The sequence below is a fragment of the Bombina bombina genome, chromosome 3 (genome assembly GCF_027579735.1).
Source record: "Bombina bombina isolate aBomBom1 chromosome 3, aBomBom1.pri, whole genome shotgun sequence".
NCBI lineage: Eukaryota > Metazoa > Chordata > Amphibia > Anura > Bombinatoridae > Bombina > Bombina bombina.
Window position 1 is genome coordinate 799,802,210 of NC_069501.1, and position 26,063 is coordinate 799,828,272.

The 26,063-nt window shown below is 35.4% G+C and overlaps 1 protein-coding gene across 1 annotated transcript in view; it reads left to right on the forward strand.

Moving 5' to 3' along the window:
• GABRA5 (gamma-aminobutyric acid type A receptor subunit alpha5) overlaps positions 1 to 26,063 on the forward strand; it is a 459,391-nt gene that overhangs the window by 25,022 nt on the left and 408,306 nt on the right. Inside the window, exons 3-4 of the mRNA XM_053705461.1 lie at positions 17,995 to 18,062; positions 18,150 to 18,370. Of these exons, the coding sequence (XP_053561436.1) occupies positions 17,995 to 18,062; positions 18,150 to 18,370 (289 nt within the window). The remainder of the gene's footprint in view (positions 1 to 17,994; positions 18,063 to 18,149; positions 18,371 to 26,063) is intronic.

Here is a 26,063-nt window from a genome sequence, read left to right on the forward strand (position 1 = left end):
GCAGGTGCATATACTATATCCCCATAATCCATGATTGGCATTTGCTGTACAATCTTTTCCTTTACTGTAGGGCTGAGGCAGGATTTGTTTCTGTATTTGTTTCTGTAAACGGCACCTAGTTTTGGATAGAGTTTACATGCAATTATTTCTATGTGGAGGCCAAAAGATAGATTGGGGTCTAACAACATACCCAAGTATTTGAAAGGGTGGACTGCGGTCAGTGTGACATTTGATTTTGTTTTAATGCGTAGATGGGACTTTTGTAGTTTGCGTAATTTAGGTCCCGTTCCAAAGATCATTGTGACAGTTTTGTCAGTGTTTAGGAAGAGTTTGTTTTTTGAGATCCACTTTTCTACCTCTGTGAACTGGTCTTGGAGCACTGAAGCTGAGGCAGATCGGGTTTGTTTGCATAGATTACTGTGTCGTCTGCGTACATGTGTACAGTTGAGGATTTGCAGACATTTAGCAGATCTTTTATAAATAATGTGAATAGTAGGGGCCGAGAATGGAACTTTGGGGAACACCACATGTGACTGGGAGAGGGAGGGAGTCACTGTCAGAAATGGAGACATACTGTGATAGATTATATATTTAACTATATGTGTATTCATATGTATGTATGTGTTTATATGTGCATATATGTCTGTAAAACATAAATATATATGTACACACATATAAGCATATATATATATATATATATATACACCTTTATATATGTATATGTATGTATCTCTATTTTAAAGCACTTTGCCTGCCTTTTTTCCTAACATCTGAGAGTTCATATCTTTGAGCCCTTATAACGTTTTTGTGCAATTTTATTTTACTTTTATTTTTATCAGATAGTGTTATTATGAGTGTAACTGTAATTTTAAATGTATTTTTATGTGTTTTGTGACACTTTTTTGTTAAGCAGATTTCTGAGGATGCAATATCGCAATGAGCGTTAACTTCAATTGCATTCAAGCGATCGCATTTACATTCAACTTGTAATACGAGCAAAAAACCTGATGTGCGCAAACACCCGCAATAATCCTGTAACTGTAAGCATGCCACTCTGGCCCTTAGACTTTATCGTTTAGGGGTACAAAACAAATGTGGCCAAAAAGATAAATTTGAAAGTCATTTGATCCCGGCTTTCTTATTTAAAGATACAGTAAACCTTTTGAGATTGTAATATAAAATACTTAATTACACATATTAAAATAACTTTGAAATACCCTTTCGTTATTTATTTTGCACCTTTTTCCAGTAATGTAAATTGGAGAATTGTGAATTTTGCAGTCCTGAAAATTCAAAAAGCACACAACAGGTCTCACAAGCTGAACCTTGCCACATAAATCTCACTAATTGTCTGTTTGTTATCTTATAATTTCCTTTGAAGCCAAATTATGGAGATTTTGTTAGCATAATGACAGTGGCAAGCACCACATTTAAAGACTCAAATTTTGATTGGCTTCACAAAGTAAGGAAAGTGGTTGGTAACCTTTGAATAACATTTGCAACAAACAAGTTGCTAATCTGTTCTATATCATTTAGATGCTGCTGATATAGAACATTTCAGAAATAAATTGTAATTACAACTGTTTTCTGTCCCTTTAAATCCCTCTCCTCCATTTGTCTTATTGATAAGCACCAACAGTGATTGGCAGGTTGACAAATAATTCTTACTTGTAATTCAAATCTAGGTGTACAACAGTGGATTTAATTCAACTAATGGAATTCTCTCTGGTTTCATTAATAAACTTCCTACAAAAAGAAAAGTTAAAATAATCATAAAGCTGATATTAAACCAATGAACTGTTGAAGTATAAAAAAGCTACCTAATTAAACAAAATGGCACTAATAATAATTAGAATTATTATAGTTTGAATCTATCAACTTTAAAAGAAACATAAAAATAGATATCAGTTTTCTGATACTACTTAGTTGTGGACAACCACTTAATATATTATAATAAAATAAATATAATAAATTGTTATTGATAAATATGAAAATAAATGTGGTTCTATATAGCAGGTAATAATATAATAACATCATAGTTAATAGCATTTGTGACCTTCAATGACATTGTGCTTTCATGAGTTTTTTCAATAAGGCTTATTTTAGAATGAATGAGAACTGCTAATGCTGTTAGTGAATATGTGTCAAGAAAAATGAAACCTAATTCAAAAACTCCACATAAATAATAATATATGTAAATGTTGGGATCTGTATCAACATTTCTAAGAAAAGGAAATGGAAATTCTTTGAAAGTCTAGCTTTAAAATTCTTTCTGTAGTTTCTATTTTAAGAATCATTACCCGAGATCATAACCTGACTTTCTTCCCGAGTCTTTTAATCTGATGCTTCTCTTAAAACCTTCAAAAAATAGAATTCACTTGGTCAAATTGAAGGAAGTACATCCATCTGTGCTGTGCACGTGCATGATTCTCATGACTTACTGTTCTTGTGATGTTATTGCCAGAGGTTGTGATACCTTGTTGTACCTTATCTTATTGTATCCCATTTCCTTTGTAATTTAATTCTGAGATCTCCCTGTCTTTACTGAAATCTATGTATTATAATCCTTGGTTCTAAAGCTGTTCAGCCTATAGGGAGCAAAGATTAGAGATGCGCAGCCACAGAATTTTCGTTTTCGGATACAATTTTCATTCCGAATATTAAGGGAAATTAGTTTCCCCAAATATTCGGTGGCTGCACTATTCGGTATTCATTTTGTTTAACTAAAATTAAGTATTCGTTTCGTTTTAAACATTTACATTTTGTTTTTTCGTTAAAACAAAGTAAATGTTCAAAGCTACAGGTGAAACGTTTACCTGTAGCTACAATACTTATCTCAATTTGCGCGCTAAGGTAAGTATCAACCTATTAAAAGAAAAAATTACGTTAACAAATGAATACTGACAATTTGCACCAATATTTTTTAATTTTCTTTGTGCATTCATTTGTATATTCGTGTCATTAAAACAAAATTAAAATCCGATTTTTGTCATAAATGTGCATTCATATGAAACTGAATGCACATCTTTAGCAGGTATATGATTATATTTAATCTGTAAAGTCAAAATTAAACTTTCACGGTTCAGATAAATCATGCAATTAAAAAAAAAAAATCCCAATGTGATGAAATTTCCGTGACAGGTAGCTAGCTGAACAAATTGGGTGCGCCAATGACAAAAGTCATATACATGCAGCTACCAATCACTGGCTAGCTCCCAGCCATGCGTTGCTGCTCCTGAGCCTACCTAGGTATGCTTTTCAACAATAGATATCAAGAGAATTAAGCAGATTTGGTAACAGTAAATTGGAAATTTGTTTAAACTTTCATCCTCTATCTGAATCATAAAAGTTTAAATTTGACTTTACTATCCCTTTAAATAATTGCTACATTCCCTTTAAGCTAGCCTGAGTCTGTTCATTGGCTGCAGTCTGCCTCAGCCATCTCCTGGACTCTAGCACTTATCTGGTTTTGCCTGAAGTCACTGGATTATTTCCCAGCCACCTGTTATGGATTCCTATACTATGGCTATTGCGCCATTCCTCCCTGTCTACACTACAGAGCCTCAGCAGCTGCTATATTTTCTAGACTACTTCTAGAAGCATGATGTACAGCACCCTGCTTTCTCCTGCCCATTGATTACTGCCTTTGTTTACTTGCACAGTTGACATAAGTAGCTGGCTTGGATTTTCCCTGTGTAATTGGGTCAACTCTCTGATTCATAGGCTAAGTATTAGTGTCTTGTGATCCCCTATTTCCACCCCGATTCTCTGCATATTAATGAAACAGTACAAATATATATTTGACTTGATGATATAACACATCTATATTAAAAACTTACTGTTGCCCAGATTAAGTGCACAGGTGTACAGTTTCACTGGCATAAAACATTTCTAATAGGCACAGAGTCCACATATACAATCAACTAACATAGATGTCATAAGGAATTATATTTGAATACATTTTTTGTAATGTTGTCCCTTTATCACCTTCCCCTCATTGTTGTTTCATTATTTCAGAATAACTGGGCATCCGCTTTTTTCATACTTCCTCTTCCTGTATCTCCCATTAGTTATATTTCTGCATCTTCCCCATTGTAGCGTATATTTATTTGAATCTGAGCTCTGCATTTATAACTGTGCATCTAATTAAGAGCCAGATGATCAAAACCTGGCCGGCATGGAGATAAATCACAGAAACCTTATATTATAATATAGGGGTCTCTTCTTCACATCCAAAACTCTCCATAGTGTGCTAAATAACTCTCAAGTTAAAATTTGTGTTTTTAAAAATTCTTTAAGGGACCTTTAAAGGGACATTAAAGAAACACGAAACCCAATTTTTTTTTTCATGATTTATAAAGAAAATGCAATTTTAAGCAACTTTCTAATGTACTTTTTTTTATCTAATGTGCTTTATTCGCTTGATATCCTTTTGCTGAAAAGCATATCTAGATAGGCTCCGTACCTGCTGATTAGTGGCTGCACAAAGATGTTGTGTGTGATTGGCTCAACCATGTGCATTACTATTTCTTCAACAAAGGATATCCAAAGAATTAAGCACATTAGATAATAGAGGTAAATTGGAATATTGTCTAAAATTGTATTCTCTATCCAATTTGTAAAATAAAAAAATGGGGTTTAATGTCCCTTTAAGACTAACTGACGATATTTGTTAGATCATCTCACCAGAACACAGAGCTTTAGTTAAGTAGATGAAAACATGTAAAAGCATATTTATGCAATTATTAATTTTTAATAAAGGTTTTAACTATGTATTTATAGTATAAATATTTCAGATAACAATGCAGAATATGTTCTTTGTAAATAGATATCCCTACATATATCTGTATATATCTATACCTATATATAATCATATATAGTTATAGATATATATGTCTTTATCTTCCTTAGGAAACTACCAGGATCATTTCTTATTATCAGGTCATATGCAGTGATCATATAATATCTAGATGAGCATGACTTACTTTAAAATGTTGTGTAACCAATGTATAGAATACAAACATCAATAATAGACAAGACATTTCTGCAACATTCACGTACTGTAAATACAAAATATCACACAAAGATGAAAGCTGTGGCATACTTAGTAACCATAACACTCAGCAAGTGCAACTGTATCAATTCTGTAGTTTGTAAGAAAATCCAATATATAAGGGACACTGCAAGTTTGTTGCAAGTCTTTTACTATAGATTTTGCTTTAATTAATAGTATTTCTAAATCAGCTCTCCTACTGGAAAAAAAAAATCGAATTTGACCCCCATTTAAAACAGTTGCATACCCCTGAGATATGTAAATATATCCTCATAATTAAGCCTATAAGACTTAATGATTACAAGTAATTCTCATGTGTCCAGGACAGCAATACTTATGCCCGTAAGCATAGTGTAATAGTGTGACTGCAACAGCAGTAAGATTAATGTATTTCACTGCCATTTGTCTGTTCCTTAAACCCAGAAGTGCAATATAGATACACAACATGATTCCTATTCGCTGCTGCAGCTGAGAGGTTTAATTAACCTCTGAATTATTACAAGGAAGGCCAGATGTAGTTTAGCAATTGAGGCTATAGTGCAGATAAGGGCTAATCCGTGGTAATCATTAGTAGATTAATCAATAAATAGTTAATCAATATCTTGCCATATAAGAATTCCCATCATACATTAGCATAATTTAATGAAAATCAAAATAGTAAGATTTTGTTCTAAAATGTTTTAATTAAGATGTGTCTACAAATCTCTATCATCTATCTATCTATCTATCTATCTATCTATCTATCTATCTATCTAGCTAGCTATATATCTCATAAGAGAAACATCAATGGAGTTAGGTTCACAATTTGCCAAAACATGTGCTCTTTTGTATATGGAAATTTTATTTTAAAATCTCTATGCATAGACTGAATACCACATTGTAAAACATTAACCAGCTTTTAATAAAGAACTGTGTTCTTGCCTTATATGATTTTAATAAAGAACTGGGTTCTTGACTTATCTGAAGTATACATATATTTGCTTAAAACTTACTTGTTTATTTTCTTGAAACTTGTTAAAAAATGTATGCAAAGGTCAGTGCTAAATACCTAGCATTGTTTCACCATATTTTGTCCTTTAATTCTACAGTTAAAGTTGTAATTTAATACACAGGGTTCTCCTCACTCCTGAATTTTATTTTGCTGAAACCCCTCCTTGTCAACTGAGTATTCATTCCTTGTTTATTTGGTGGAGCTATGAAAGGTGCATAGATTGGCTAGAAAACAAATAAAGATGAGCTGTAATAAAACATCATTTTAGAATAGTTTCTAATTGCTACTATTAATCTTAATCAAAGCTGAATTATTTCTCTAGAGGGCGCTAGTCAAAATATTAAATTTGAGCAGCTTAAACCCATTAAACATGACAACCTATTATTTCCCATGCTGCTCTGCCTCATATATATGTTAATAAAATAAAACTGAATGTTGTGAATGGGTAGTGCTGGCATGTATAAACATTTAGGCATACTGTTGAAAATCTATAATTTAGGAGATATAGCCCTAATGTAAAGAGATGACCAGTAAGGCAGTTTAATATATATTTTTAATTAGAAACCCTATTTTAACTATTTTATCAGTCCCAACTTAAAGGGACATTAAACTCAAATGTTTTGTTGTTGATGAATAAAATAGAGAATACAGTTTTAATCAGCTTTCCTATTTACTTCTATTTTCTAATTTCCTTTATTCTATGTGTATCCTTTGTTGAAGAAACAGCAATGCACACGGGTGAGCAAATAAAATGAGGCATATATGTGCATCCACCAATCAGCAGTACCTTAGGCTACCTAGTTATGCTTTTTAAAAAGGATACCATTAGAAAACAACAACAGATTAGATAATAAATTAGATAATAAGATAATAAAAGTAAATTGGAAAGTTGTTTAAAATCATATGCTCTATCGAAATCATGAAACAAAAAGATTGGGTTTAATATCCCTTTAATAAAAAATGTGTAGCTGTATTATATCACTAATTATTATAATAGTAGTTACCAAAATGGTGAGCAGGGTAAGAACAGGCGCAAGGGTGTCCCCTAAATATTTGTACAGAAAAATCATATTATTTTGCAGTTGCTTACTCTGAATTTTTTTTTACAGAGCATACAATTGAATTATTTGTGTTGTTTAAACATTTTTTTATTATATATACATATTTAATTATAGAATATTATGTCTGTTTTCATGTTCTCTAATATGTGTTTTTTCTAGCATTGGTTTCTCATCATGACATCAAAAAGGTTTCTAATCATATAAATATTTTGTAATACGCTACTGGATTACGAAAAGAAAACAATGATTCCACTCTTTCTCTGCTATATCAAACTACTCTCAGTTCTGTCTGCATTATTATGGGTGAAGGTGATATCATTCAAGTTTACAATCCCTCGAGTAAATTCTATTTTTTTTTTTAAATGTACCAATAAATTCTGTGGGTGCTTTTGTAAATAATTTATTTGAGACACTTTTCTAAAGTGCTTTTTTAGATAATTTATTTGATAAGCTTTTCTAAAGGGTAGGAATACATATACTAATTCTGATAAAGTGTGCGGTATGGGCCAAATTATGAAAAAAAAAAAAATGTCATTACATGCTAAGCCCAGAATAGGAATTCAATGGTGTATTCTGAAATATATTTTTAAATTGACTTTGATCAGACTACAATTGATATCTGCCTTTTAGAGAGCTTAGAATTTTGTGTTTTAGTGCTGGGTTTGATAATGGCTACAATTTTTATTTGATGGCCAGAAAAATAGATATAATAAAGTTTAAACATAAAGTTTGGAGATTAAAGCCACATTTCAGTATGCGTCTCACATTTCATTGATTTTTCTTCCATTAACCCAAATTTTGCAACCTGTTCCAAAGAAAAGGCTTTAGGGAGCAATTAAAACATCTTTAGCATTGTTACAGAGAAATTAGTCATTGTGGCAGTCACATTGTTTAAAGGAACATAAAACAAGTTGGGATAGAGACAAAATATAATAATACGATTATGTACTTGAATTACTTTACCTGCAAATGTATACTGCAGTGCCTCGCCATTAGCCCCTTCTTTTTAGTTTCTGAATCGTAAAGCTCTAACTCCCCCCACACATTTCCTTCTTTGGCTTTATCTAAATCTATTGTTGTTTTGATAGAATACAAAAGTGCATAGGGCTAATCTGCTGGAGCATGCATAGAAGCTGTGAACTCAGTTTAAAATACAATGCCTGTGTCTAAACACTGATAAGGGAGTGGAGTTGGCTGCTCCAGGCAGCTTAGCTATGTAATTCATTATGCTTATTTTAGAAAACTATTTTAAAATACTTGCCAGCAATTGTTAAACAATTTTTTATGCAAACTATTTTTAATTAATTAGCCCTTTTAGGATATGCACTGATTTCAACTTGTTTATGTCCCTTTAATGCATTATTTAACATTAAATTATATATGTATATAATATTATTAGCATAACTTACGAGCGATAAGGGGTATATCATAAGGGTTTGTTCTCATTGGGCTTACCGCTCGTATTATGACTTGAAAGTAAATGTGATCACATGAGCGCAATTGTGATTTCCACTATAATGATTACCGTGACTACAGAGTTATCGTTAACTGTTTTGCAAAACATAAACACATCAAAAATATATTACAAATTACATTCTCACTCATAATAACACCATCTAATAAAAATAAAAAAAGGCAGGCAAAGGGCTCTTTTGGCGCTCTACAATTAACCGATAATAATAATAACATTGAGACACATGTGTGTGTACATTTGTATTTATATGTGTATACAGTATATGTCTATAAATACATATTTACACATATAAACACATAAATACATATGTATACATATATATAGAGAGACATACAGTATATATAAATGCATTGGAGCCCTTTGCCATTAAGTAGATGAAAACATGTAAAAGCATATTTATGCAATATTCATTTTTATTAAAGGCTTTAACTATGTATTTATAGTATAATTATTTCAGATTACAATGCAGAATATGTTCTTGTAGTTGTAAATAGATATTCCTACATATATCTGTATATATCAATACCTATATATATATGTGTATATATGTATTTATGAATAAATAGAACATATTTGGTTATGTAAAGAAGATTGGAATATGAAATATAAAAAAGTCACCAAACTGTAACCATCAGAAAGATGGTAACAAAAAACAAAGGCGCCCTCCACAGGCTGTCGTAGAGGATAGATGATCACCAGGGTCAGCTCTTCTTAAGAATGGATGGAAAATCTGAGAAAATAATGAAAGAGAAGAAGGCACTCCAATGGTGCAGAATGTTAAAACACAGCTAGATCGTCCCCAGAAATGATCCCCTTACAAATAAATGGGTACTTACAAACGGAGCACACTATAATGCAATGCTATTCTTGCAGGCTGAAGTATGCAGAGCCCACCAGTCTGCAAGAATAGCACCGGCAGAATTTCTTGTATTGTTTTTATACTACTTTTTAATAAAATATATCCCTTGCCTTGGGATATTTTAATTTATTTTATTGGTTCATGAGCTTTATTTTGGGGTCTCATATCCTTTGCTGAACTGTGGATCCTGTTCTTTTAAGTGAGTCAGCTGGTAGACTCTGATATACCAGCTTGCACTACTTGCACTGCATTATAGTGCGCAGCATATATGAGTATTCATTCAGAGAAGGGGCACATATTGGGGGCTTTGAAAGCATTAGTGACCATCTGCGCCATTGGAGTCTCCCTGTTTCCCTCCCCATTTTTGTTCTTTCATCCCAGACTCAAGATCACATTGAATCTGATGGAAGCTAGCTGGTGGGCTCTGAAAACTCCAGCCTGCAAGAAAATCACTGCATTATAGTGCGCTCCGTTTTTGAGTACTCATTTATTTGTAAGGGGATCATTTCTGAGGAAGATCTAGCTGTGTTTTAACATTCTGCACCATTGGAGCGCCTTCTTCTCTTTAATTTTTTTCTCGAATATGAAATATATACATTTTCATGTTGGGTTAGCGCAAATGATAAGATGCGATCGGGATCTGCGAGAGTAAGGTGTTAGTATTTTTTCCACTTTATATCTCCATTGACTCCTATTGGGAAATATGTGAAGGTGCACGCAAAATTCTAACTTTGTATTTTTGGGCTAGTCGGGTTAGTGCGAGAGAAAAATCTTAATTCAAGCAGGAGCGTTAATTTGCACTCCACTCCTTATCTAGCCAGTTTTATCTCTCTCTCTCTCTCTCTCTCTCTCTCTCTCTCTCTCTCTCTCTCTCTCTCTCTCTCTCTCTCTCTCTCTCTCTCTCTCTCTCTCTCTCTATATATATATATATATATATATATATATAACAAATTAAATAAATAAATTAAATATATATATATAAACACAAAGACAGAGGGAGACAGCTGACTATCAACCCACGGATGCCATGGCAACAGCTTTACAGCAGAGCATGTACATTAAAATAAACAGCAGTCAACAAACATTTAAAAACATATTATCAGCTATAGATAATAGCAGTTTATCAGGAGCATAACATTACACTGACAGATTTCAGAATGAGGCACACAACTAGTCTATACAAACATGCATAGCAACGTATATCAGTATTACAACAGCATACAGATATCTTAGCAAATAATAAATAAGTAATGAAACTATATCAAAGGACAATGTTACCATTGTAACTAAAATAAAACAATTAATTGGCCATAATGTCACTTGGTCATGAGCAGAAATACTGAATTATTATCAAATTATCTTAATGGCTCAAAAACAGTATCCACCCACCTCAGCAACTCCAATGGTTCCAAACAAACCATAGCATTGTAACTGTATTAGAAAGAGTACATAACAAATGCTGATGTCAGTGCTTACTGTAGTGCTGAAAAAGCTGTGTAATTTTCAAAATGTTTTTAATCACTGGGAAGATGTTGCCTAGATATTACTGATTGATTATTTAATTTATTTAAATGATCATAAAACAGATGAACAATAATACTTTCTAAATTTCAGTCTATAATCATGTTAATGAGTAAATATACGTTAATACAGTAGGTCCTCGTCTAGTTTGCATTGTGGCAAGCAGCAGTTACCAGGGCCGCCACTAGAAATTTTGGGGCCCCTAGCTTAACCAATGATCAGCCCCCCCCTTTGACATGTACAATTTTTTACCAAGTGACTAAAACGTATATGCACTTTTTTCTAAAGTATCTATTTAAACTTGGAAATGTTGTTAAGGTAGTAACATACAAACATACAAACACACAGACCCCCTCATACACTGAAACACACACACACTCACACATAAGGATTCACATATAGACACTCTAGCAGACACGTAAAGGAACACACAAACGCACTCAGACACAGACACTCAGCACTTGATTACATTGACCTGACAAGTAATGAGGTAGACTACAGTTCTGTAAAAGAAAGGAGATTTAGAAAACAAAGTATGGAGTTCTGATTATCTTTTTGTAAAGGAAGATACCAACTAAATGATGACAACAGCATGCAGTGGCTGAAAGGTAGGGCCCTGAACTGCCTAAACAATAATTTAAAGGTTAAATGGTGGATTGGTGACTTCCGTAAAGGTATCAAAGTCTGTAGAAAGATGTGAATAATCAGTAGTAAGGTCAAAATGTACTAAAAAGAAACAGACAATGGACACACACACACAAACTCAAACTTGCACATACACCCAAGGAAACACTGAGAGAGACAGCCTCAGAAAATGCACAAAGACATACACACAAAGACATACACACACAGAGAGACAACCACATAAAACATAGAAAGACATACATACATACACCCTCACTGAGACATCCACAGAAAACACAAACATACATACATACACACACACCCTCACAGAGACATCCATAGAAAACAGACATATACACCCACCCTCACAGAGGCATCCAGAGAAAATAAACAAAGGCAAACATACACACACCCTCGCAGAGACACCCATAGAAAAAGCTCAAAGACATACAGTATGCACACACCCTCACAGACATCCACAGAAAATGCACAAAGACATACACACCCACCCTCACAGAGAGACCCACAGAAAAAAAATACATACACACTCATAGAAACACAAACCAAAGCACAAAGACATAAACAACGACACCCACAGAAACACTCACAGGAGGAAACATTTATGCACCTTGCATCCCCTAAATCAACAGTGTGTGACATGCATGATAAAAAAAAATTGCAGAAATTAAGAGATCACTTTTTGAAGAATCATATTTGTAAACGTGTAAACAAAAATATTTCTGTGAATTCAAAATTGTACATTAATGATCTGGGTAGATGGCTAGATGAAGAAAAGTTCTTTTAAAAGGTTGACATGTGTTTGTTTGTTTTTTTTTCCCCATTTTCCCCAACCAAGAGCACAACTTCAAATATAGTGTATAAATGTTCCCATCTGTCAGCTGTACTTATGGATTTTGAAAATGCTGTACTCTATATGGTCTTGGTGGAACCATAAGCTGTGGTACTCATACCATTAGATCTGGTTAAATGCAGGATTTAGGCTTGTTGGTATGTAACAAAAGGGCACCTACCATATGTGTATTGAGGAGGAAACATTTCTGCATGGTTTTAAATATAGAATTTCTACAGCATTGTCGAATAATCATAAATACACTGCTGTTAAAAAAATGTGTTTTTATGGACCCCTGGCCCCACCATACAACTACTACCACACTGAAGTTACAATCCGAAATTGCACAAAGAAATAAAAAACATTTGCTAAGTAAGTCCTACCTCCTCTGTAAATGAAAGTGATCTGCCGTCTTACCCAGGCACACACTGTACAAACAAAGTGCCAAGTCTGTCTCACACTGTGCATAGTGTTTTAGTGTGCACTCAGAAATCCTCTAAAATGCTAATACTTTACTCCTTGTAATAACATTTTTCATGCTCAGTTAGCACTCTGCTGTAGTACCCACTGGTGGCTGGCAAAATTTTTTTTTTTTTAGTTCTTGCCTCATGGGGCCCCCCTGGCCCATTGGGCCCCTGACAGGAGTCACCCCTGTCACCCCCTGATGGCGCCCTGGCAGTTACAATAATCAATTACTTGTGAAGGGGTGCCTACTGGTCTTTCTCCACCAATTGCACAAGAGCAGGGCTTGTCAATCATCCCACTCAGACATGACCAGGATGATTAAACTCTGCCACCCTTGAGACTGCTACTTAACTAGTGATTCAGGCCAGCTTGTGCAAGCCTGCACTACTCTGGCTCTGAAGCTGCCTAATGTGTATTCTCCTCCAAAGAATTACATTTGCACACACCAGCTGACTGCTGTAATCACTTTAAACCCTACATCACTTCAGTCACAACCATGATTCAGAACAAAGCACATAATTTATAGTACATTTTACATGTACCTAAGCCTTAAGTGTGTTTTGTATCCAATGTATCCTTTATCCTTCTAAAGCTTTTTGAACCTATTACCTTCTGGTCTTATTAAAATTAAAATATCATTACATATAAATGAAAACATTTACAATGCATTTGTATTATGTTTTTGCACGTTTTTCCTGTAATTCAGTTCTGAACATTGTAGTGTTTTCATTCTTACTAGAGACTGGAGTGCAGAACTTACACTGATGAATGCTGCACAGGGATTGGTTGCAGTGCAGTTATTAATTTCTGGTGCATAAATAACAAAATACCTTTAAAGTCCCTTTAAGGGTGGGGATATGGTCATTATTCATCACCCATAAAAGTGAAAAGGTGTTACTCTAACAGAGGGAGGGGCACTGGATGTTGTGATGTCTCATTCTGTAGTTCCATGTGTATAGCAGAACTATGTTAGACTGTGTCTGTAGACCAGAGATATTACCCACTTTATACAATAAAAATTACTCTGTATCAATTTCTTTGCATTCTGCATAATTTAATCTTGAAGTAGTATTAGGAGGAAGGAGCCAAGCTTTTGCAAAGTAGCACAATTTTGGTTTGTTCTTAATAAACCCTCCTTCCTCTCTGGTATAAAATATGTGATGGTTGGACATCCTTAAACAATAGTTTTATCAGTTAACAAAACATACCAATTACTCCTAACATTTATCCCTGCAAAGTTCATAAACAATCTCCAATTATCCTCTGCACTTATTATACACTAATTTATGTTCTTATGCTGGAACCTGTCACTGTTATGTTCCTGGTATATCACTAATAAATATCGATTATTTTGTGTGTTTTAAAATTATGTTGGTTTAAATGTATCATTGATAGCATCATGCAATAGGCAGTCATATGGAAGCATACCAAACCAGCATTTGATGAGTGGGAGAATTGAGTGGGGGTATCTAAAACTACTAAATATATTTTTATTTATTATATTTAAACTACATTGTTAAAGGTTTCCATTTGAAATAAATGTATATATACTGTGTGTATGTATAAATATTTAAACTGCCAGTGCATTCCAGGGACATACCCATGTAAAAGCATTGTATGTTATGTTTTCTGGTGAAGTCACTTGAAAGGATAGATCAAACAACTGTGTAGCAATGTTACATTTCTGAAATATGCCCTTACAATTATCTCTGGAATATTAAAAAATATATAATTTACTGGGCCATGTGGAAAAAAACTGAAAGTATATTGCAAACATTTTCACTAGGTATTATTAGGGATCATATAAATGGGCTACTACAAGGATCAAACAGTCACTGTGTAGAATGAAATAGGGTTTGTCTTCTGAAGCTTGGGGCATGCACTTTCCATTCTCACAGAAACTGGGTGGGGGGGATACACTTTGTAAGATGTCTTGTATATAAATATTATAATATTAGTACAGGTCAGTCTCTTAGGAAGCATTGTTCTATAAAACATAGTAGATTGTCTATATCCATACTATTCGTTGGGGACATTTCTAGATTAAAAATAAATAAGTAAATACATGAACAACACCTAGATTACGAGTTTTGATTTACGGTTTTAATGGTTACGGTTTTAACGCTGAAAAAAATGTCTAATTCAGCGTAAAAACAGTAATGCAGCCATTACGAGTCTTGTCGGTATCGCTATACCGCAAACATAGCGCCAGTATTACAAGTTGTGCAGTGAGGCTGAAATGCTTGCATTACAGCCTATACCGACATAAGCCATTCCGCTATCGGAGAGCAGTACTTATGAGTTTTGCGCCACAAAAATGTTTCACAGAACTCATAACTAAACTGTTACAAAGTACACTAACACCCATAAACTACCCCTAAATCGTAAACACTATTTAAAACTTATTAACCCATAATCTGCCGCCCGCCCACATCCCCGCCACTATAATAAAGTTATTAACCCCTATTCCGCCGCTCCACTAGCTAAACCTATTAACCCCTAAACCTCCATCCCCCCACATCACCACTACTAAATAAACTGATTAACCCATAAACCGCCAGCCCCCCACACATGGCCACTAAAAAATTAAACTATTAACCCCTAAACCTATCACCCCTTACTTTAATTTAAAATAAAAACTTACCTGTGAAATTAAAAAAAAACTAAGTTTAAACTAACAATTAACCTAACATAACTAGCATACCAAAATTAAAATAACTACCAATTAAAAAAACTAAATAACACATTTAAAAAAAAAACGAACACTACTAAAAAAATTTAAGTCTAAAATTACAAAAAATAAAAAATACTAAATTACAAAAATAACAAACACTAAATTACGAAAAATAACAAACAAAAGTATCCAAAATAAAAACAATTACACCTAATCTAATAGCCCTATAAAAATAAAAAAGCCCCCCAAAATAAAAAATCCTAGGCTACAATAATCTACCAATAGCCCTCAAAATGGCCTTTTTGTAGGGCATTGCCCTAAAAAAATCAGCTCTTTTACCTGTAAAAAATATAAAGACCCCCCAACAGTAAAACCCACCACCCAACCAACCCCCCAAAATAAAAAAAACCTAACTCTAACAAAAACCTAAGCTACCCATTGCACTGAAAAGGACATTTGTATGGGCATTCCCCTTAAAAGGGAATTCAGCTCTTTTACATTGCCCTGAAAAGGCCATCGAGCTCTTTTAAAAAAGCCCAAACCCTAATCTAAGGCGGCGAGAAGTCTTCATCCAGGCTGCATCTTCTATCTTCATCCCGGCGGTGTCTTCTATCTTCATCCCGGCGGCGCAGAGCGGATCCATCCTTTAAGATATCCGGTCGCAGAGCGTCCTCTTTATACAATCACCACCATACACTGGATCTTCAATGCAAGGGAGCCTTTTCAAAATAGCGTCCCTTGCATTCTTATTGGCTGATTTGATTCTTGACATTCAAATCAGCTAATAGGATGAGAGCTACTGAAATACTATTGGCTGTTCAAATCAGCCAAAAGGATGAGAGCTAATGAAATTCTATTGGAGGATTTGAATAGCCAATAGAATGTCATTAGCTCTCATCCTATTGGATGCTTAATAACATGTTTATATACACATATAAACACATAAATATGTATGTATATATTCATATACATATATATTTTAAATGAGCTGCCCAACACTTTGCAACTTACTCCCTGCACCATGCTAGGTTCTTTGGCATGTCTCACATCATCAGAACAGAGCACAAAGCTTCCATGCAATGTGAATGGGAGGTCGCATTCACATTGCTCTTTACTTGTAATACCAGCGAACATTTGCATGCACCGGTAGTAGTGGAGAGCAAATATTGCGCACACTTGTAAATAATTTTTCATACTATTATATTACTATTACTATTATATTATTGCAGCCATTAATAAAATAGCAACTATAGACCATGTAATCTCCCATACAGATGACAGTTATAGACCATATCAATTGAACACTGCAATTAAACCCAAATACTGAGATTTACACATACACAAACGTATACACACACACATATGAATATATGCACATACACAGAAAAAAAACAGGGGGCGTCTCCTAGTGAAGATCAGTTGTAAACTTTACAGGACCCAAAAGATATCATGATGAACATACTCACAAGTGGAATTGCTCTCTGTTGTGCTAATAGACGCAAGCTGGAAATTTGCAGTGCCCCAGCTTCGCATTTCTTAGCTGATAAGTCGTTTCCTCAGGTGTATATAGGTTCGCCATCACATACAGATTGCAGTTATATATGATGTAATACCACCTTCGGATACCAGTTATTATACAATTCCACATTCAGATTATATTTTATGCAAACCTAAATAAAATGGCAGCTATAGACTGTGTAATCTCAAACACAGATGAATGTTATAGACCAGTAATGGCGAACCTATAGTGCGTGTCCCACAGCTGGCACGTTAGAGGCCTCTCTTTTGGCATGCAAGCCATAAGCAGGGCTTTAAAAATATTAATTTTATTTATTTATATATATTTTTTTATAAAATGTATTAAAATTTACTAAAAGCCCGGAACGTTTGAGTGGAGCATTGCCGCGCTATGTCGTACCCTCAAATCCGAGGGGAAGGGAGGAGCTCCCGCCCATAGCTATACATGGAAGTGAGCGGGGGAGGAAGGCAGCTTCCTGAGCAGCAGTAGCTTAAATTCTGGATAATTCCTGTACAGGAGACTGGACCTTCAAGGAAGCTTAAAGATCAGTGTAGAAAGCTGCAGTAAGTGTTGTTATTAATTATTTTTAGCACTGTCAGTGTTTGCTGGTCTGTATAATCTGTGTAGCTACTCCTCTTGCTTTACTAGCAATAAATCATGAAGAAACAAGAGTGGGTTTATAAATCCATTTCTACTTTAGTTAGTGCTTTCTCTTCATTTAGCAATATGCGTCTATAGTTTTTTTGTACCATGATCTGAGTTAAAGAAGTGAGGTTGCAAACATCATACACTGCAATATGCTTTAGCTATACTACTGTCACAAAAATGCTAATTTAAGAATTATGGAATATTAAAAGTAATATTTTTTGATTAATCATAAAACAATCTCTTTATGCATTTCAGAGCGAATAACAGAAGTCAAAACAGACATTTATGTTACGAGTTTCGGACCAGTATCAGATACAGAAATGGTACGTTCAGCTAAAAGTTGCCTTCTTCATCTTAAATTAAGTAATGTAATTTGCCAATTTGTTTCTGTAAATACATTTGTTTTTTAGGAATACACCATTGATGTATTTTTTCGACAAAGCTGGAAAGACGAACGACTTAGTTTTCAAGGACCTATGCAACGCCTTCCTCTTAATAATCTGTTGGCTAGTAAAATCTGGACACCTGATACCTTTTTTCACAATGGTAAAAAATCAATAGCTCACAATATAACAACGCCCAACAAATTACTACGTCTTCAGGATGATGGTACTCTGCTATATACCATGAGGTAAGATTTTTGCATCATTCATAAAGCATCCGACTAGGTTTTTTCATTGTGGAATGAGTTGTTGGACAGTATATGAAGATAACATCATGTACAATCTCTGAAGAGTGTGTAACATTTTTTTTTTCTTAGAGCAAATAGTTTGTCACTCTGATGCAGAGGTGTCTCTAGCATTAGGCCAAATAGGTGGTCCCCTAAGGCCTCACTAAAACAGGGGCCCACACATCGATCAGCAAGCATACTCAGTCATGTATCAGCTGATGATTTAAAGGGTCAGTCTACACCTTAGTCATCTTAAAGTCCTACCTTACATTAAGCTGCAAATAGCCCCCTGCATCCCTTTCTATGACATGCATCAGAAACTGTAAAATGTTTTTATAAAAAGCATATAGTTTCTGGCAACTTTTGAAATGGCCGCACACTCAGCTCACTGATGACGTCACAATCCAAGCTGCATCTGGGCACTCTGTTGAATAGCTCTGACAGTCTGCTGAATCAAACTAGTGAGGCTTTGTTGATTGGACACAACATGCAGCTCGGATCGTATCATCATCAGTTGGTGGAGATTGGCGGCTATTTCAAAGTGGCCAGAAACGATATTCTTTTTAAAATAACTTTATTGCACCTGGCCTTATTATTCCTTACAGTATCAGTCACGCACGGTGCCCTCCTCTTACTTAGCCCTTCTCCTTTAAACAGAGGGCCTACAACATATGGTGTTGGCTGCTTTTATGTGTAGCAGGGGTCTCTCTGCACTTTTCTCTATTTGTGAAACAGTGGCAGCACCAGAATGGGGCACCTCTAGCCCAGTTTACACTCATAGGTTACGCCTTTCAGTAGTGCACCAATGCTTTGCATACATGCAATGGATCAGACCCATCTAAATGGGTTGTTAGAGAGACACTGCGATTGGGTTCAGATAAAATACTGACATTAAATCCTGGCCCCAGTGAGGTGCAAATGATCACGGGAAAGGAGTGCTGCAGCGCAAGGAGTGAGCAGGTGTGATTGATGGCTAATGGGGGTTAGAGCAAGGCTCGAGAAAATTTCTGTACTCCAAGGATTTGGAAAAAGGGATGTGAAGAGATTAGTGAAAAGCAGGGAACAACAAACTGAGTAAATCTTTTTGGGGTTAATGGCACTAAGAAAACATTCCTTACTATTGATTTTAAATGTTGCCAAACTAATGCTGCCCTCCACATTGTGCCCTAAAAAGCAGAGGTTGTACATATTCTATGAAGGTTGTGCTGGTACTGTGAAAGCCTGGTGGCAAGTGACAACACTATAATATAACAGCTTGTTAGAAGCTTTGCTTGACAGACAGTCTGACTGCAGCAGTCTGTCTGTCAAGCAAAGCTTCTAACAGGCTATGATATTAATGTTTTGCCACTTGCCCCCAGTCTTTCACAGTGCTAGGGGACCTGGCCTCCTTCTCTTGATGTAAGTCCTCCTCTCAGCAGTAGCATATCAGTCCTGGGCATGTAGGAACAAACAGCACACTGCTGATCCTCAGAGGAGGTTATGGGGGTATAATCAAAGCAGCAGTTACTTATTCAAGCTGCTCTGAGACCACTCAATTATATGTATTGCTAGGTTGAAAGATCACGAGTGTGTGTCTGTACTGTGCATAAGTTGCTGCTTTGGTAGCCACTCCCCATAAACTCCTCTAAGCAGTGGTACTCTTAAGGCACTATAAGTTAAACTGTAGTCACTTCTGCCAATGCCACATGACTGAGTTCCCCCATACTCCGCCCAAATGATGTCATAATGCCTCCTGCAGAACTACTGGCTATATGTGTGATACAGTAACAGTGGACTCCCCCCTTTAGCCTCCCTCTTCCTCTCCTACACACAAGAGACATACATGTGCAGCCACCAATAAGCAGCTAGGTCCTAGTAATGCATTACTGTAATAAACATAGAGATGCACTTAACTAGGCTTAGAACTGAAGCTGGAAATACTTCCTTGCTTAGCCCCCCATTACTCCCAGGGTACAAACTCTTTCTGCACACTATGCCTTTCACAAAGGTAAAATCTCCTGTAGCATATCAGTCTGACCCTGCCAAATGACAGTCCAGCACCGAAATACCAGGCAAATATCCTTTGAACAAGGGAAAACAAACAAACCCCAGATGTACGTTTCGGCCTCTATGGGCCTAGTCAGTGAGGTGCAGTTGCACCAATAAGCAGCTAGGTCCTAGTAATGCATTACTGTTCCTGACATACTGTACTAACTACCTAGCTTTTCAACAAATGATACAAAAAGCAAACATTACCAGTCGTTAATATCGAGCCAGCCCCACACTTCTTAGGAGCAAGGTAACTGTGTTTGTTTACAGGGACAGTATATAACCATAATTCAAATTGTTATGAGTCAAAAGTAAGATTTGAGGAATTGCAACTATCAGGTTTCCAAGATTTCAAAGTACACTCTTGAATTAAAAATAGGAAATGCTAATAAATCTATTTATTGGGTTCATTTCTGCAAGCTTGGTCATGTGCTTCAAGAGGGGCCTCATGGTTTTGCTTTGCCTAAGGCCTCACTAACCCTAGAGCCATCTCTGCGCTTATGACGCACATCAGAGCTCCAACCTCAAGTTAAAAAGAAAAGAAAAAAGACGTTTTCTGCAGGGCTGTGTTTTTATTATGTTCTATAAACATAACATGGTCAATAATGTATGAAAATCTTACTGCAATAATGAATGTATAGGATAAATAATTTAGAGATACATGCTGCTATTACAAGAGTGTATTTCAAATATTTGCTACCTTGTAACAGATTTGAAAATTATATTTATTTTTACGAGTGCTTTTATTGTCATGTCTTTCAGCATTTGTTACTGAGAAGATTCACTATAAATATAGGGTCTTCATTTTCTATAAGGAATCATTTTGAAATATTTTTTATTTTTTTTCAAACAAGTATGGAGATTGGTTCTGCTTGTTCAAACTTGCTCAAACATATCTGTGTAGACAAGGAAACTTCCCCAGATTGATGCAGGATTACTTTATAAAACCACATGTTTCTGTAAAAAGGGAAAAACTTTTTGTGTAAGAGCAGTTCCTGTAAGTTGGTCTTAGTTATCTATTTATGTTCATAGTGCAAGAAAAATGAAAATGATTGTGCCAAATCAGATACAAAATGCCAGTTTTACACATATATTGTAGACCTCATATTTTAATGTCACAGGAGGACAAGGTTACCAGCCATTGACCCTGTCCACCAGAGTTGAGGGTGAGCATTTAATATTGAACAAGTAAAAGCTTGTACAGCACCTACACACTTTTCTCATAAAACCAACCACATGAAAGCTTGTCAATCATACCAAACAGATTATTCTGAAATTATTTAACTCCAACTCATTTGAGGTGGTGGAGATCTTAAAGGGAAAGTCTACTCCAGGATTATTTTTGTTTAAAAAGATACATAATCCCTTTATTACGCATTTGCCAGTTCTGCATAACCAACACTGCTATATTAATACTTTTTACCTCTGTGATTACCTTGTATCTAAGCCTCTGCAGACTGCCCCTTATCTCAGTTATTTTGACAGACATGCATTTTAGCCAATCAGTGCTGACTCTTAAATAACTCAACTGGAGTGAGCATAATGTTTTATATATTTATATATGACACAGGTGAACTATCAATGTCTAACCGTCAAAAACTTTAAAAATGCACTGAGATAAGAGGCAGTTCAGCTTCTTAGAAATTAGCATATAAGCCTATCTAGGTTTAGCTTTCCACAAAGAATGCCAAAAGAGCAAAGCAAATTTGATGATAAAAGTAAACTGAAAAGTTGTTTAAAATTGCATGACCTATTGGAATCATGAAAGTTGAATTTTGACTAGACTGTCCCTTTAAAGGGACAGTCTACTCCAAATTGTTATTGTTTAAAAAGATAGATATTCCCTGTATTACCCATTACCCGGCTTTGCATAACCAACACGGCTATATTAACCCCTTAATGACAACTGACGTACCAGGTACGTCATGCATTAACAAGCAGTTAATGACAATGGACGTACCTGGTACGTCAGTTGTCTAACAGAGTGCTGGAAGTGATCACAATCGCTTCCAGCAGCTCTGAGGGTATTGCAGTGATGCCTCAATATGGAGGCATCCTGCAATACCCCTTTACAAGCCTCCGATGCAGAGAGAGCCACTCTGTGGCCCTCTCTGCACCGGTAGTGATGGTGCCGTTGTCCGGGTGGGAGGGAGCGTGCGTGCGCGTGCACGAGACGCACGCGCATGCACGTGAACATAGTGTGTGACAACAATGAGGGCAAAAAACCAGGGAAAGGTAAAAAAAAAAAATTCAAATATAAATGGATCTGGGAGGGGGGTGGGGTTATTGTGGGTGTATTGTGGAGGGGCTGCTACACTACAGAAAGAGTTAATTGAAAAATAAAATAAAAATACTTTGTTTTTTGGGGCCAAAGTGGGTACTGGCAGACAGCTGCCAGTACCCAAGATGGCGGTAATTAGGTAGGGGAGAGGGTTAGAGAGCTGGAGGGGGGATCAGGGAGGTTGGGGCTAAGGCAGGGGTCCATCCCAGCTAAAAGATTTTATTATTTTTATTTAAAAAAAAAAAAAAAAACCTCTTATTTAGTACTGGCAGACTTTCTGCCAGTACTTAAGATGGCGGTAACAATTGTGGGGTGGGGGAGGGAAGAGAGCTGTTTGGGAGGGATCAGGGGTGGGATGTGTAAGGTGGGAGGCTGATCTCTAAAATTAACCCTGCAAGCTCCCTAAAAGCTACCTAATGTAACCCCTTCACTGCTGGGCATAATTCACGTGTGGTGCGCAGCAGCATTTAGTGGCCTTCTAATTACCAAAAAGCAACGCCAAAGCCATATAAGTCTGCTATTTCTGAACAAAGGGTATCCCAGAGAAGCTTTTACAACAATTTATGCCATAATAGCACAAGCTGTTTGTAAATTATTTCAGTGAGAAACCTAAAATTGTGAAAAATGTAAAAAAAAAAATTATTTGCTCGCATTTGGCGGTGAAATGGTGGCATAAAATATACCAAAATGGGCCTAGATCAATACTTGGGGTTGTCTTCTACACTACACTAAAGCTAAAATTAACCCTACAAGCTCCCTACAAGCTCCCTAATTAACCCCTTCACTCCTGGGCATAAAACACGTGTGGTGCGCAGCGGCATTTAGCTGCCTTCTAATTACCAAAAAGCAACCCCAAAGCCATATAAGTCTGTTATTTCTGAAAAAAGGGGATCCCAGAGAAGCATTTACAACCATTTTTGCCATAATTGCAGAAGCTGTTTGTAAATAATTTCAGTGGGAAACCTAAAGTTTGTGACAAAATTTGTGAAATAGTTAACTTTTTTTTTTTTATCGCATTTGGCGGTGAAATGGTGGCATGAAATATACCAAAATGGGCCTAGATCAATACTTTGGGTTGTCTTCTAAAAAAAAATATATACATGTCAAGGGATATTCAGGTATTCCTGACAGATATCAGGGTTCCAATGTAACTAGCGCTAATTTTGAAAAAAAGTGGTTTGGAAATAGCAAAGTGCTACTTGTATTTATTGCTCCATAAATTGCAAAAAAAAAGCAAAGAATGTGTAAACATTGGGTATTTCTAAACTCAGGACAAAATTTAGAAACTATTTAGCATGGGTGTTTTTTGGTGATTGTAGATGTGTAACAGATTTTGGGAGTCAAAGTTATAAAAAGTGTGTTTTTTTCCATTTTTTCCTCATATTTTATCTTTTTTTTTTTTAGTAAATTATAAGATATGATGAAAATAATGGTATCTTTAGAAAGTCAATTTTATGGCGAGAAAAACGGTATATAATATGTGTGGGTACTGTAAATGAGTAAGAGGAAAATTACAGCTAAACACAAACACTGCAGAAATGTAAAAATAGCCATTGTCATTAAGGGTAAGAAAATTGAAAAATGGTCCGGTCATTAAGGGGTTAATATACTTTTTACCTCTGTGATTACCTTGTACCTAAGCCTCTGAAGACAGCCTCTTTAAAGATGAAATATTTAATCATAAACAGACGTGAAACCCTTTAATCCCATATATTATTGTACCCCATGTATAGCGTTAAAGATTATACTGGTGCATTAGAAATATAGATACAATGTTCACTGTTTTAAATAAACATTGGCACTTTTTTTATCACGACCCACATTTCATAAAAGAAAAAAAAAAAGGTGCTCTTTGCCTTGGATCTCAAGCCGTAGGGATTCAGTGGATAGCAATAAAAATGGATCTTAAACAATACTGTAGAAAAAAAAACACAGTGTGTAACTAAACAGATAGAGCAGTGAAATGTGCACCTCCACTGCTATTTATTCTGGTGCTGTGCCCCAGCTGTTCCTTGCATGCAGAGTGCACATTAAAGTTTTATTTCACATTTGTGTCCTGTATGCTATTGCTCACATTGTCTAGTATCTAATGGACGCACTTCAGGACATGCCTGGTACTTTCAAGGTCTATCTTAAATAGTGTTTCTTTTGGTTACTGGCAGGTCATAAAAGCAAACCAGCATTAGAACTTTATGTATACAATGCAGAGAAGGGATATAGATTGACAATACATCAGTGTCAAGCATATTGTCCAAATAAGCATTCCAGAAATATATCATTATGTTATTTTTTTTGTTCATTTTCAGTGTGTGTGTGTGTGTAATGTGTGTATGTATAGTGTGTGTGTGTTTGTATGTATGTATAGTGTGTGTGTGTGTGTGTGTGATGTATGCATGTATGGTGCATGTGTAATGTGTGCATGTATAGTGTGTATGTGTGTGTAATGTGTGCATGTATAGTGTGTGTGTGTGTGTAGTGTATGCATGCATAGTGTGTGTGTGTAATGTATGAATGTATAGTGTGTGTGTGTGTGTGTAATGTATGCATGTATATTGTTTGTGTGTGTGTGTAATCTATGCATGCATATTGTGTGTGTGTGTGTGTGATGTATGCATGTATAGTGTGTGTGTGTGTAATGTGTGCATGTATAGTGTATCTGTGTGTATGTATATATTAATATGTAAATGTGTGTATGTCTGTGTGTGTTTGTGTGTGTATAGTGTGTGGGTGGATGATAATTGTGAAAGACATTTTGCAAAAACATAATGTACAGAATTGCACAGACAGGTTTATATTTCAATAATAGGTTAGAGCAGTGGTTCCCAATATTTTGACATTTTCATATCAACTATTACAGGTAAATTAAATTGTACTACTTGTTTATATTGTATACAACATTTTATTCCTTCTCATAACTATAACTAATTATGAAAGTCTAAACCATCTGCAAAAAAAATAAAAATCTATTGATGAATTTGAAAATAAGTTCTTTCCTAGGGTGACATCTAGTGGTTTGTTTTCAATGCTACATCTCAAATTTTACATATTTACAGCAATGATTTTGTTCCTTCATAATTCATGTAGTGGAATGATAACCATTCCAGAGTCCAAAATAATGTTCTCTTTGTTTTGGCTGGATAGCTGTAAAATAGCACTACACCCACAATCTAGACCTTAATTGGGTTATCAATATTAATTAATATACTGCTAATTTTAATAAAATTTCAATAAACATTTAAGAAAAAAAACTGTGAGCATTCAATGATTTTGTCTTCCTTTTCCAATTCATTAGAATCTATTGTTTGAACTGGAAAAAATGCCAGAGTAGTGCAAATGATATTGCAG